The sequence below is a fragment of the Aspergillus chevalieri genome, chromosome 4, assembly GCF_016861735.1.
Source record: "Aspergillus chevalieri M1 DNA, chromosome 4, nearly complete sequence".
NCBI classification, from domain to species: Eukaryota; Fungi; Ascomycota; class Eurotiomycetes; order Eurotiales; family Aspergillaceae; genus Aspergillus; species Aspergillus chevalieri.
In genome coordinates this window covers 1,882,905-1,896,984 of record NC_057365.1, presented here as the reverse complement: position 1 = coordinate 1,896,984, position 14,080 = coordinate 1,882,905, and the positions used below count along the sequence as shown (strand labels likewise).

Genomic DNA, 14,080 nt, shown 5'->3' with positions numbered 1-14,080 from the left:
CTGGAGCAGTTCAAAAGCAGCCCGTCTCTCAGCATTGAAAGTGGCAAGGGCTCCGTACAAGATTTGGACAAATGAGGATGTATTTAAATTCCATGGTCTATGCAGGTACCGTGGTGCCTTCCGAAATCCCCATGCCTTCCAATACTTGGATATTGGGCTGCTGTAAACGACTTAGAAGAAACAGCAACTATCTTGGAAAGGGGGTGGCTATTTCCGCACAGGTCAAGTTCTGCAGAGCAGAAGAGGATGGGATATCATTCTGGCAATGGTTGGGGCCCCATTCGCTTGCTCAATGCCAATGCAATGGTGCGAGGGTATAGTCAATGGGAAACTGTTGAACAAGTCATTGCCAGAATCGCCCATGCTGCTCTGTTAGAGGATATCCTGTTGAGAAAGATGACTTGGCGCCTGTAGTGGGAAATGGCGTTTTCTTGATGCTGGCTTAGGGTTGGAACTATACCCTTCCCACAAAGATGGATCTCCATTGCCACCAACCTATACCTAACTTATCAGATTATTATGACTCTCCATCAGCCTGTGGATGGATACTCCAATCACGCCTCTAATCGAAAATTCCTCCTTACCCTTGGATGGTGAGAGACTACAGCATCATACGCAGATAATAAATGATCTGATATGTGAGGCGGATGTGGTCTAGACAGTTGAATTTGAGAATAGTATCAAGAAAGGCATCGTCAGGCACTGTTCGATCTCATGGAGATGTATCACCAGTGGTTAACGAAGAGAGAGATAGGGACATGTATCCTTGCTTGCCTGGTGACTGATATCAATTTTGAAGCATACAGCAAGACCACTCGTGACAAGGGTCAATGCTGACTTTCATCAGCCAATCTTTCCTTCTCATCTTCATCGGTATCGAGTGAAGAGTATTGTTATTATACCCCTGTCTAGAGGCAAAACCAGCAACCGTGATGAAAAGAAATGCAAAGAGCGTCTAAAAAGACTTTCATGGTTTGTTTGAACGCCTTTGGTGAAGGGGTGGTATTAATCTCCTTCAACTTGGCTTGCATTCTTGTAAATAGAAAACGGGATAAGATGGGAAGGCTGTCACTGCATCAGCTGGAGATAGAGTATTGGACATTCGAGTATCATCCCCACGATATCATGGCCGATACTCAGAACTGGGCCTACAAGGAATGATATTCACTACCTAGAGTATCAACATGTCCCAATAGCAGTCTTCATTCGTTCCCTTAAGGGCCCGACTATCGTGGAGGGAAAAAATTAAAAAAAAAAACTCCTATGCAAGGACAGAAAACTCCGTGCATGGACCTTACATAGTACAGCAGCTACGATGAATTGTCCGTAGGCGTTCTAGAACAGGCGATTCCTGTTTGCATTCCTTGCATCCCTTCTGTTTGTCTAGTTCCGAGTTCCTTAAATAGAACAATAAGTAGCACAAGCAATCCTCTTAAGCAAATCCACCGCACCGGCTTCAACAACGCCAAACGCACATCGATCACCGGGGCCGTGCCTGTCCGCCCTGTCCGCCCAACCACCCGGACGCCCATCCTCCCGCAGCGCCAGCCGGAGACCGGTCGCGGATATCCTCGGGGTTGATGTGGTCGAACGAGTTGTCACTGCGGTTCTTGCGCAGCGAAGAACCAGACTCATCATCACTGCTACCCAGGTTGTTTTCCTCATGTGCCAATGCCGCCCGCATAACCTCCAAAATATCGCGCTGGTTGGACAGGTACTTCGCCTTCTCCTCCCGCGACATCGATGCCATCTCGCGCGGCAGCAGGTTACCACTGGCGTGAAGCTCCCTCGCTCGTGCTTCCTGGCTCTGGCCCTGGCCTGTCGACGCCATCGCGGACACTGCCGAACTAATGGTAGAGAACCAGTCGTTGCCAGCCGCTGGGGCCCCGCCACCAGTACCAGCACCGGCGCCAGCAGCGGGCATGTTGAAACGAGACAGGAGCGACTGAGCGTAAGCGCCTGCACCGCTGGGCGGAGGAGGGGAGGCCCCACCAGTTTGCGGCGGCAGGCCCAGGACCTTTTCGCGGATCAAATCGATGAGCTGATAGAAGTACTGAAGACCCAGAGTCTTGGCTCTTTCGTGGCTGTTGGCAATAAACTCCTCAATCTCCCGTTCATGCTGCTCCAAGAACGGATCAACGTATTGCACATATAGCAGGCGCGCGCCCTGAGTCTGGGGAAGAACGAGGTAGCAGAGGAAGAAGAGGCGAATCCAGCTGTAGAATGGGAACCTGTAGTACGTCATTTAGCCTCAGCCTCAGCCTCGAGATAACACAGCCTTGCCATACCATCCCAGAATGAACACAGTCCACGATTCAGCCAGCAAAATGACCGACAGAACCACCCAGTAGATCAACCATGGCGCCAGTTGCGAGGGGTTCGACGAACGGAGGGCTTTCCAGGAAGCGAAAATGGGGAATAGAATCGTAACGACGGAGCTGTAATTCAATCGACCGTCAGCAGCTGAACCAGTATCTTGACACGTTCCACTCTGTACTCACGACAACAAGTCCGCAAAGATGCCGAACATGGTGAAACAATGCAGACGTAGACTGCTTCAGTAACGTCTTAAGTGGTTGCCAAAGAGATCGAAGCAAGGTATAAGTGGTATCTTATCGCAGGGAAGCTGCAGGGCGGGGCGGAAATGACAGCTTCACGCGACCATCCGGGACAGCCGCGCCGGCGATGGAAGAATGTGGTGGAGGATAATTGAGTGACAGTGGAAGGATATCCACGGATGGGAATTGGAAAAGAAAAGTACCTGTAATTGAAAAGGAGTAGTTAGTAGTAAAGGAGAGAAAAGGAGAAGAAAGGAAAGGAAAAAATTAGCCGATCGGGAGGACGATGGATGGATGACTGATACACGGTTGCCTTATTGAGCAGTTGTGATGGTGCATTGGCTTTGCTTCTTGATGTCATGTTGATTCTTTATACTGCCTTAACAATGCCATTTATTAGTGTAACCGTATACTCTACTCTACTTTGTAACTGCAATTGAGCATTGAGCAATTGCACCCCCGACAGCTATCTTCACCGTCGAATTGGCTATACAAAAGCACCAACTCAGTTAGACGCTTACGGAGACTGCAACCTCAGCTCAAGCTGAATCTCCAATTCCACAGCCTGATTCCAAACAGCCCAATTTTTAGTATACCACACCGCTATTTCGTGTCCACCGTAGTATGTATGTATCCGGGACCTCCCAGAAGAACCTCGGTCACTCCGGATTCGAGAACAAAGAAAGCTGTATCTTTCGTGGAGATCTCTCGGAGCCCTATGTGCGAACAGATGTGGAACACTTAATCGCACATCTAAATATAACCAGCATTTCATTGGTTCAGTCGATCTCGATGTTCCGGATCGGAGATTCGACGGCCGGAATTTGTTTCTGCCATTCTGGAACCGTCGCTGGGGTTGCGCTTCGTTCGTAGGGCTCGGAAATTGTAGCCCTGGTACCGGTATCTGTGTTAGGATTACCCCGGGGGAACTCGATGAGCTTAGTGTCAGTCAGTTCATGGCCAGTCCTGGTATTGAGTACGGAGTACACGAGACGTCCGGAATTCACAGAATGTTCACGACTCCGGTACGGTTGTCATGAACGGCGTGCATAAGAGCCATGACAAGATGCCACCAGGCAGGCAGCAGAATTAGCTCCAGTATCCTCTCTCGAAGACAGTTGAAATGACAACTTCAATTCGTTCTGTTCTGGCAGATCAGAGCAGGAGGGGCACTACGGGATTAGCAACAGGAAGGCGGTGAAGTCAAGCCTCGGCAATATACTGGTTCACGATGACCTCAACGTCCAGAAATTTTCGTAGCAGAGGACATACATGATTCGCAGGATAAATTGAAAGCAGGATTGGCGCTTCGCCTTTGGCTACTTATATATGGCATGATATCATATGCTCATCTACCAGTGTCACGCGTTCATTCGGGTTAAACCAGGCGCTACAACGCTCACTTGAATTCAGTCATCTACTACTTGAGACCCCTCTAGGATATCAAAGACCCTAACCACCGAAAAAACAGACAAGATGTGCATCGCACTAGTCTCCACAGCGCACCCTTCCTACTCCCTCATCGTAATCGACAACAGAGATGTACGCAAAAACCCCCCAAACAAACGAGATCTCAAACTAACAACGCCCAGGAATACCTCACCCGCCCAACCTCCCCTCCATCCTGGTGGCCCCCACCACACAACCACGTCCTCTCCTCCCGAGACCTCGCGCGTGCCCCCTACGGAACTTGGATGGGCGTCACAAAAACTGGCAAACTCGCCGTCCTGACAAACTACCGCGAAACATCAGCCGCAAAAGCAGCCGCCGCAGCACAAAGTCGCGGCGTCATCGTAAACAGCTGGCTCGCCGCACCACCAGACGATAAGCGCGATACGAGGGCCTTTGTTCAGGACACTATCACGGGGATCGCAGCGAGAAACGTTGGCGGGTTTAGTCTGGTCTGTGGGTATGTGAATGAGCCGTTAGCGATAGTGTCGAATCGGTCGGCGAATCTGGAGCAGGTTACTTGGGTTGCGAAGGAACGGGGAGAGACAGTGGGGCTGAGTAATACGAGTTTTGGGGATCGGTCGTGGCCGAAGATTATTGACGGAGAGCGACTTATGGAAGAAGCTATTGGGGCAAACGTGGAGGCTGGGGAGGGGGAGGATAAGCTTATTGAGAGGTTTCTGGGTGTTTTGAGCACGGATACGCTGCCAAGATTGCCGGAGGGCTCGTCGACGGAGACGTATATTCCGAATTTAAGGAAGAGTATATTTATACCCGCGATTGGGGCGGAGAGTAAAAACGAAAGGTCAGCTGATGAGGTTGCTGCTGCTTGCGTGGAGGATAGGGTAAAGGTTGATGGTGTGGCAGATGCGATTCCAAACCCTGCTTATATGCAGGGCGCGTATGGGACGCAGAAGCAGACGGTGCTTCTTGTGAGGGAGGATGGGAGGGTGAGGTATTTTGAGCGCACGCTTTATGATAACAATGTGAATGCTATTCCGGTTGGGGAGGGGGATCAATCGTTTGAGTTTATGGTTGAAAGACAGAGCTGATTTTGCTTTTGATATGTTTGATGAGTTATGATTGATGACTTACGGATTTGGCGCTTTGGAGAATATATTTCGGTGTAAATAGCTTGCGGACCCTTACTCTCTTACGGATTTGATACCTTACATCAAAACAACACATTCTGTCTTGACCCACCCCCAACATCACCCTATACCCCTACCCTAAACCAAATCACTGACACTGCGAATAATAAGCATTCTGCTTAATACAAGAGCTCCCACTCTCACAAGTCTTCGGCCCAGTCCAAGTAATCCCGCCGCACTGTCCGTACTTGTTCGCAACGCCTCCAGAGCTGCTAGCGGAGGGGACAACGCTCGAAGTGCTGCTCGCGATAAGAGATGAAGGGGTCGCAGAAGCAACAGTGGCAAATGTAGTAGGCACAAAGACTGGGATGGTAGGAGGCAGAGCACCGCCGCTTGGTTTGCCAGACGGAGAGGCAGAAGCAGACGCAGACGCAGACGCAGAGACGGAGCCGGAGCCGGAAGAAGAAGGACGGACCAAGGGCACGCGAACAGCCTTGGTCGAGGTCGAAGACGAAGCCGACAACGAAGCACCAGCCTCAGAAGGAAAGTACTTCTTCAAAATTGGCAGATAAGCACCGTATGCTTGCCCATCTGTCGGCTCTAAGTTATACATATAATCCCCCCACCAAGGCCCAGCAGCCCACCACTCAGCGCCCATCCACACATCGCTATTCTCATTCATATACTCCAACATCCCCTCAACAGCCTTCTCACACTGCTCATTCACACCACCCGCGAACTCACCCACAAACCCCTTCTTGCTGTTCTTCTTCAGCCACTGCGTCGCGCTCTGCAGTCGTTCCTTGCCTATGGTATCGCTGACACATGTCTCAGATGTACCGGAGCCGTCCGAGTCGAGGTATTGGTGCATCTGGTAAACAAGCTTGTCTTGGGGATCGGTCAGGGACTTGAGGTTGTCGTTGTTGTCGGTCCATTTCCAGGCACCGGTGTAGGCATTGCCTTCGATGAAAATGTATTGGTTTTTAGCGCCGGCAGAGCGGATGCCGTTGATGGCGGCTTGGTTAAGGTTGAGGACGAGGGATTGGTCCATGTCGTGGTACTCGTTGTCTGCATTCTTAGCACAAGCTTTATAGGACGGAGGTGCAGGTGAGCTCACTGGTGTCGAAAATAACTTTCTCGTTCGACGAGAACTCCCCAGCGACGGTCTTCCAAAACGCCTTGAAGTTATCCGTGTTGGTGATAATATTCCCAGAACTACGTCATTAGCCCTACCCTCACTTCACCCAAACAGGGAAGACTCACTATCTCCCATAATTATGCGGATCCAGCACCGCATATGCCCCGCTCTCCGTAATGAACTGAATCGTCTTCCTCAAATCCTTCAGATACGCCGCGTTCACACCACCAGTCATGTCATCCGGCACCAATCGTTCCATTAAGAAGGGCACACGGAAGATGTTCATGCCGGAGTCGCGGAGGGTCTGGATAGCGGTTGTGTTGGGGAAGGTGTAGTCTTTGTCAAGCTTGCCGGGGATGTTGTCCTCGCCGAATTCGGCGCCGGATTCGTTGGCTCCGACCCCTGTTCTCCTTATTAGTATTGATAAGTGGCTTGGGGGATGGGGGCGTACAGGTAAAGCCGGATTTCTTAGCGGAAGCATCGCGCTTGGTGGCTGCGTGCACCAGGCCCATAGCGCTAGCGGCCATCATCAAGCTGGTGAACCTCATGGTGATAGAAATAAAAGAATGTGTTTAGACAAATTGAACGAAATGTAGTAGAGAATGTAAACGAGAGCCAGTCACGTAGTTGGGATGGAGAGCAGAACCAGAACCAGATCGCAAAAGACAGAGAGCACGGTTATATACCCCTCGACCCTGATATAGATCAAACCAGGCCGGACCCTCTTCGTCTCCAGTGCCGATCTCCGAGTATCGGGTTGGCGGCGATTCAGGGACTCGTTGTTTGTCTCGTAAAGGAAGTTGTCGGAGCGGTAATGCACGGGGCATCATGTTGTCCCTGGCTGTCACTTGCTGTATGGATACAGCTCCTGGTAGAGCTGTAATCGTGCCATCGTAGTTCCAAAAGTACTGCGTACGGGTAGAGTGAAGAGACGGCAGCCTTGTGAGCCGGAAGTAATCAATCATGAACCGAGAATGATTCTGTCATCATCACAGTCTCATCCAAATAGCTGGAATACAACGGGTATAAAGTGACCGATTAAGATGAAACAACGTCGGGTTTCAGCGTCCCGTTCGGGCGTGGAGGAAAGAAAATTCCGATCCTAAAACAGTCTATCTGAATACGGCATAGAATGGAAATCCTGTAAATCTATTTTCGGGTGCTGTTATGAAAAAGGGAATCAAGAGTTGGTTGTTGACCGTGATGGTGTTGTCGATGAGGGAGGAATGGTTCATATTGGGAAGTCGGGTGGAGGATTGGCCCATGCTTTATCCCAACCGTAAACGGTATGCCGTGGCTGCAATATTAGATCCCTAAATTGGACGGTTTGTTTAATTGACGTAACCCCAGGCTGTGTTATAAATTGTCCCGTGTCAATGTCTATTCGTGACGAGATCTTCATGCTCGAGTGACTCGATTAACTGTGTTTTCATTGCTATACAATTTCGATATATCATAACTCATGCTCATGTAAATGCAACTGCCAAACAAATCACGCAGCCTCATGCAACCGCACCGTCACCGGATCAGCCGGACAACTCGTCAGCGTCAATCCATACCTCACTCCCCGCTGAGGATAAACATCCTCAATCTCATCAAACCTCTGCAACAACCTCACAATCACATATCCAGCCTCTGTCAACGCAAACTGCTGTCCGATACAGATTCTTGGTCCGCCGTTGAACGGAATGTAATCCCAACCAGGCTTCTTCTCCAACCATCGCTCGGGACGGAACTCCTCCGCATCAGGACCCCAGATGTCCTTCCGTCGGTGCAGAAGGTGCACGTTGTAACCGACAGACTCGCCCTTGCGCACGTACACGGGTTGCATGCCGTCGGGGCCACCGCCGCGGGGAATGGTGGTGTCGCGGACGGCAGTGCGGCGGTTCATAGGGACGACGGGGTAGAGACGGAGGGTTTCGTTGAGGAAGTGCTGGAGGTATTGGCAGGATTTGAGGCCGGAGAAAGTGATGGGTAGCGGGCGGTTGTAGGTACCGAAGGTGTCGACGACGGTTTGGCGGAGTTTCTTGAAGACGGACGGGTGGCGGGCGAGGAGGAGAGTGCACCAGCTGAGGAGGGAGGCGGTGGTGTCACGACCGGCGAGGAGGATGTTCAGAAGTTGGGAGCGGAGTTCGATCGGGTCCTGGGTGGTCGCGGCCAGGGCGTGCAGGAAGACGTAGTTTTCGTCATTCTTCTCTTCGTCGAGACCACCGTTCTTCTCGCGCTGCACGATATCCAGAGCGGATTGGACGAAGCGGTCGACAAAGGCGTGAACTTGCTGGGTCGCGCGCTGAGATTCTTTGTTGTCGGCCAGGAAGTGCAATTTCTCAAACCGGGCCCGCTGCGCACAGAACCACTGCGACTTGTCGAAGTAATACGCAAACTGATCATCCACATTGTTCATCACGGCTGCCATCTGGCTGTCGACACTCTCGCCAAACAGAAATTCCGTAGCCGAGTCGATAGTGAGACGGAAGAAGATAGTCTGAATATCGGTGTCGCGGGTCCAACCACTCTCCTCGTCCACCGTAATAGCCTTCATCGCATTTTGAACATGACGTTCCTCCAAGTCCAATTGACTGATCTGATCCCGCGTAAACTGAGGTCGCAGCAAGCCTCTCGATCTCGTCCAGGCTTCCCCATCGGCGGTAAACTGTCACATTGGTCAGCGCCTAAGCGTAAGCACCTTGCAGCGCATAGACTCACAATTCCGGTTCCCAGCAGCGGATGCAGACTCCTCTGGCGTAGCACGCCCAGTTCGAAATCCTTGAACTGTGTCGCCAGCACTGCCTTGATGTTCTCGGGGTCGATGGTGGTGATGGTCTCGCGGGCCATTTGGCGGAACCGGAAGGTCTTCACATAGCGGTTTTCGCGATCGCAGACAGTTTCAAGTCGACGCTCTGTCAGGACGGGTACGAGCTTCTGCTTGTCGGCTTCAATCGTGTCGAAGAGATTGTAGATTCCTAGCGGGTCTTTGCTGGGGTAGTGAGGGACCGGGCCACAGCCCAGTTGACGGGCTTTGTGGGCATGGTGAATGGACTGGATGAGTGAGTAGAGCAACCGCAGGACCAACGCTGCGGCTGCGAGAGGTAGAATGACAGTTGACATGATTTGAGTCCAACCTAGTGGGATGGTGTCATGAGAAGAAAAGAGGCGGGAAGCAAGTATTTATGTTGATATGCATGGACCGAGGAGACCGAGGGACAAGGGTGGGGAACGACATCATTGTGCCTGGAAGGATGAATGTACCAATGACAGTGACTGACTCTGAATCGCCTGAAGCGTGAATGGCCTGTTAGATCTTCTCGGAGTGGCCGATGACTGAATTATGCAGTTGTGCAGACTCATGCGGACTATCCTTGTGCAGACCAGGTGCGTACAGCGCAGAATGATATCAAATGCCACTGTCTCTAGTACATTACTGTACTTGTAAATGCATCATTCGGCATCATTTTGCGTGTATACAGTACTCCGGTGTACAGCTACAATTGCAGGCGCTGCTGCATAATTTATGCCCAGATCACTAATCCGGTTCGGCAGAGTTCGCTTCACGTGCACAGGCCAGCCACCGTATCGGATCTCGCCGCTCGGCTCTTTGTATTTGCATTGCCCAGAGGGAGTTCTCGTATGCCGTGGAGAAATTATGGAGATCATCTGTTTCAAGAGATCTCTATGGGATACTACTGGTACTCCATGCTATTCTTTTCATACCCGTGAGATTGAAGGGCATATGGCTGACATCGGCATGCCGTACCGATACCAGCCGTCTGGGTGAAAAGGAGTAGAAAAAGAGACGAAAAGGTCAAATCAGCTACAGCTCCTACTGACAAACCTGTCAGCATCGCCATCTTCCACTATAAGCCCAAGTTCGGAGTACATAACTACACCGAATGCCCGTCCTGCACGCAAACCGCACGCCGAAAGCAGAACACCACCAAGAAAAAGCAACCAAAATGGGCCCGTCGACGCGGATACACACCGGACCGGTGACCAAAAACTATCTAGACCCCCGTCCGGAGATATCCGTTGCGTGCCTGTCGATGTGTCGGTCAAACACTGCACTCACGGTGTTCTCCGTGCCGCTAAACAAAAAAAAAAAAAAAAGAGGGCCTGCTTTAGTCGATGCACGGCATTCGACGATGATGGTCTATTTTCAACATGGCGGATCAGCGGCACATACATATCCTTTGTTAGCCCGATAATTACGGAGACTATGTCCGAGATACGCGGGTGGATTGGCGTTCGGACCGTGGTGTGGATGCGATACCTGCGATCGATGAGGGTATCACTGGGGCACAAACAAGCGGGGTGTTGCAGATGTTGATGGATCCGGGGTGTGACAGATGTAGCCACGGTGACTGTATCCAGAGCTTGGCCAGCACGCCTTGGCGATGCTTCTGCAGTCTCCTACCGGTACTCTATCTGCACCCCGTCCGTGTCGTCCGCGCCGTACTGTCGACTATGTGCCTAAGGCATATTCCTCATATTCCTACACTGACTCGACGGAATATTCTAGGTCTGCATACTACTAATCCTTAGTATCACTTTGTAGCACCGTCACCGCAGGAATACAAGAATACACTCCTATCACGTACGAGCTTACGACCGCAATCAATGACATCCTTAGAGTCCATTATTATCGTAATAGATCTATCACAATAGACCGGGGTATAATACAACGTGTGTCCTCCGTAGTAGTAAATATGCGACGCGAACCGATTCAAGGATTCCCGTTTACCACCGTCCCGTTCTCATATCCATTATCCATTATTCCATTATCGGGACCAACTGACGCGTTTAGCAACAGATTTCGCAGCACTCGAAGCAAGCAAGACCGGCGCAGCTAGAGGTTGTTAGCATACGAGTCACTTGATGAAGAGAAAAGGAAGAAAGAGAACGTACATTCCGCAGCAAATACCACCGCCGTTACCACCGCGGAGGCCCATCTGCATCGGTTCCTGGGTGGACTATTGTTTGTTAGTACCTGTCGCGCACAAACACAGAATAAAGAAAGCATACCGGCTGTTCAGTAACAACCTGCTGCTGCTGGGCATGAGGAGCCTCGGGACTCGAGGGCTGTTCCATGGTAAGAGTGTTGGGGTTCCACGTGGCGGCGGGGGTTTCCTCCTTGGAGGACTTGAAGAGGGAGAAGTTGAACATTTTGCTTAGAGGTAGTTATAGAGTAATTGAGAGAAGAAGTCTGGGGATGGATGGAGAAAGAAAAACAGAGAGGAAAACCGAAGCTTTAATAGGTTCCAGGAGACACGCGGATCTAAACCCAAAGGGGTATGAGACTGGCTAATAATGTTGCCTGGACGCGCGACCCGCCTGGAGATGAGGATTTCCGTAACGGTTTTCGTGGACGGCTGAGGCGGTGTCTGACTCGCTGTGTATTTTTAGAGCATGAATTTGTACTCCGTATGCTATTCTGAAAAAAAAATTTTTTTATTATTATTATTACTATCTTCTTCACAGAGAGCTCCGTAGAGTACTTGTGAAAGAACAATGTTAAATATTCTACTCCGACTGTGTAGATCCTCAGCCCTGTAGGGCGAAGACAAGCCTCCTTGGCATTCCATGCCAAACATCTATACGAATACGATGTTATGACTCTATAAACCAGGATTAGTACTGCGAAATAGGCAGAAGCGCGCTGCGGTTTTCTCTCCATCTCAACACAATTACAGACTTACACTGATCAAATAGAGACTCATGGCGTCCAAGGGCTACTCGCTGGAAGATTGGCTCAGGTTGATTAAGCAGGTAAAAAATCCTCTGGGCCTGACAGAAATCCTGTTCGCCGACGAGTCTTTCGTCGACAAGGTGAAAATTCTCATCTCGCTGCCAAAGGAGATTATCAATGATGATGTTGCGGTGAGGCTGCTGGAGTTCCAAATGGAAAACTCAGGTTACCATCAGCTTACACGAGCAGTGTGTTGGCTCTCTTTCTACAATTTGCCTGACGAATATCACCAACGGGCGTCCAAATGGTCCAATGGTATCGCCCTGGGAGACACTGAAATACGTCGGGTTGTCCAACGGGAAGTATTCGTTCAAGAGAAAGTCAAGGCTATACAGAAGTCACTCATATTGTCAGCCGGAAAATGAGAGGGAGAGATAGGAAACTAACGCGACTTCGTGCGTATGGAAAAGAACTCCGGAGTCTGAACGATGAACACTAGAATATCCTTCGTGCGAGGGGGAATTGGAAGTATGATCTCTCATGAAGCTTTTGAGGTGCAAGACATTAAAATGAGCAGGAGCCGCCCTCACCCTGGATGTTGGAGAGAACAACCCAGACCATTCACTGCCTCAGGACCATAAGTCTTTTTAGTTGCAGAACTACAAGCAATCAACTTCTAAACATTGCATATCGTACCTCGGATTTTTCTCGTTTAGCGTATGTAAACATGGCTCCTTTGTCGTCATCACCACCTATTCCGACGTCCTCGATCTGTCCTGTGCCTGGTTAAGCATACCCAATGTTCATGTCAATTTGGTAGGAAGCCAAACCTGGAAACTTGTGACCGGGATCCTGACCTGCACTGGTGTGGGTGGCCTCGTGTTGACACTGGCCATTGTGGCGTGGTTCTACTATCGCAACAAGTATGTCTCCTCTGATACAATACGATTGAAGAATGGTTTTCCCTAATGTGTCTGTTCCATAGGTGGCCCGGCACATGCCTGATCGTCAACTAGACCCAGCGACCTTCGCTGCAAATCCCACCGTCCCCGGTATACATCTCCGTGGTCTATGTGACAACCGCACCTACGTTCCCAGTCACTCAAGAAGAACCCAGCCAAAACTCCAGCCATGCCCCCGCTCATGGATCTTCGCTATTCTCTGAAAGTACCAATAGATTTGGAGCTTCCAAGAGAAGTATCTTTCTATCTAGAAATTGCTTGTTGGTCGCACTATTCAAAAGAGGAAAACGCACATACATGTTCCCACCTTTAGAATATGCCACAATTCCAGCAATGGGCATTAGCCTTGTATCCAAAATGGCCGCAAGTATTGCTGAGAGCAGTTTCTTGTATTTTGGTGCAATTGCAATCCTTATTGTAATCATCGCCTTATGCTTCTGCATTGCTGCAATTGTTCAATACTAGTGAGTACCTCCAAACCTAAAAGATGTTGCTGATTGTGTGCAGCTTTCCACTTTCTTGCCCTCTCATCTATCACTCTCGCACTTTAGACGACTATGTCCATCTGAAAACTGGTGAGTCGATCCCAGACTGTATAGAGTGTTGAATACTAGCGGGTGCGTTTGTTAGGACACCGTCTACCTACTCAGCACCCTCCGAAACCCGATGAGACCTTCTCCCGCGGCATGGCCACTTCTGTTGAATGAGACGAGAATTATGAGCTAAAGGATATGGGATAAAATAACGCATCCCCAACCATTAGTCTCGGACAGCCCCGGATCTGGATCAGAGAAGTAAGTCACCCAAGAAGTCGCATGTCCTCAGGCGATTGCAGAATGAGAAATGCTGACCTTTGTGTTGCAGGCTTGAAAGCAAGACTTATTCCTAACGATGGAATATGCAGTCTGTTTTATTTTGATTATGTTCAGTTAAATTGAAGCCAGTATAGATTAGGCTTTTTGCATTTTCTGTTTTGTCATTCGCTAGAAAAGCTCGAATAAACCGTTTTGACGATCAACTGAACTACCTGAATAGCCAATTGATAGATCCTGCTGCGTGGAGTCCAGGCCCAGGGTCTCATGAAGCCTATAGACGAGTGTGTATTTTGGCCAGTACCTACGCCCAAGGGCAACTGAGTTACATGTTGATCAAGTGTGGCATGAAAGCCCAGAGAAGAACCTCGTGGAGAGGAGGACGAG

The 14,080-nt window shown here is 50.1% G+C and overlaps 6 protein-coding genes across 6 annotated transcripts; 2 read left to right on the top strand and 4 right to left on the bottom strand.

Annotated features, from left to right (window-relative positions):
* Positions 1–1,480: 1,480 nt before the first annotated feature.
* ACHE_40699S (HVA22/TB2/DP1 family protein) lies at positions 1,481–2,530 on the bottom strand (the record flags this gene model as incomplete). The annotated part of the gene is made up of 3 exons (XM_043278927.1): positions 1,481–2,231; positions 2,289–2,438; positions 2,502–2,530. 3 exons carry the CDS (start codon positions 2,528–2,530, stop codon positions 1,481–1,483), a joined length of 930 nt encoding a protein of 309 aa, XP_043136657.1.
* A 1,504-nt stretch (positions 2,531–4,034) lies between these two features.
* ACHE_40698A (NRDE family protein) lies at positions 4,035–5,059 on the top strand (the record flags this gene model as incomplete). Its single annotated transcript, XM_043278926.1, has 2 exons — positions 4,035–4,100; positions 4,151–5,059. 2 exons carry the CDS (start codon positions 4,035–4,037, stop codon positions 5,057–5,059), a joined length of 975 nt encoding a protein of 324 aa, XP_043136656.1.
* A 187-nt stretch (positions 5,060–5,246) lies between these two features.
* egl3 (putative extracellular endoglucanase/cellulase) lies at positions 5,247–6,784 on the bottom strand (the record flags this gene model as incomplete). The annotated part of the gene is made up of 4 exons (XM_043278925.1): positions 5,247–6,166; positions 6,216–6,313; positions 6,362–6,638; positions 6,688–6,784. The coding sequence occupies 4 exons, from the start codon at positions 6,782–6,784 to the stop codon at positions 5,247–5,249; spliced, it is 1,392 nt and encodes a 463-aa protein (XP_043136655.1).
* A 944-nt stretch (positions 6,785–7,728) lies between these two features.
* Positions 7,729–9,344, bottom strand: ACHE_40696S (cytochrome P450; the record flags this gene model as incomplete). The annotated part of the gene is made up of 2 exons (XM_043278924.1): positions 7,729–8,889; positions 8,943–9,344. 2 exons carry the CDS (start codon positions 9,342–9,344, stop codon positions 7,729–7,731), a joined length of 1,563 nt encoding a protein of 520 aa, XP_043136654.1.
* A 1,689-nt stretch (positions 9,345–11,033) lies between these two features.
* Positions 11,034–11,396, bottom strand: ACHE_40695S (uncharacterized protein; the record flags this gene model as incomplete). Its single annotated transcript, XM_043278923.1, has 3 exons — positions 11,034–11,079; positions 11,139–11,203; positions 11,256–11,396. The coding sequence occupies 3 exons, from the start codon at positions 11,394–11,396 to the stop codon at positions 11,034–11,036; spliced, it is 252 nt and encodes an 83-aa protein (XP_043136653.1).
* Positions 11,397–11,948: 552 nt separating this feature from the next.
* ACHE_40694A (uncharacterized protein) lies at positions 11,949–12,344 on the top strand (the record flags this gene model as incomplete). The annotated part of the gene is made up of 1 exon (XM_043278922.1): positions 11,949–12,344. One exon carries the CDS (start codon positions 11,949–11,951, stop codon positions 12,342–12,344), a length of 396 nt encoding a protein of 131 aa, XP_043136652.1.
* Between the last annotated feature and the right edge of the window lie 1,736 nt (positions 12,345–14,080).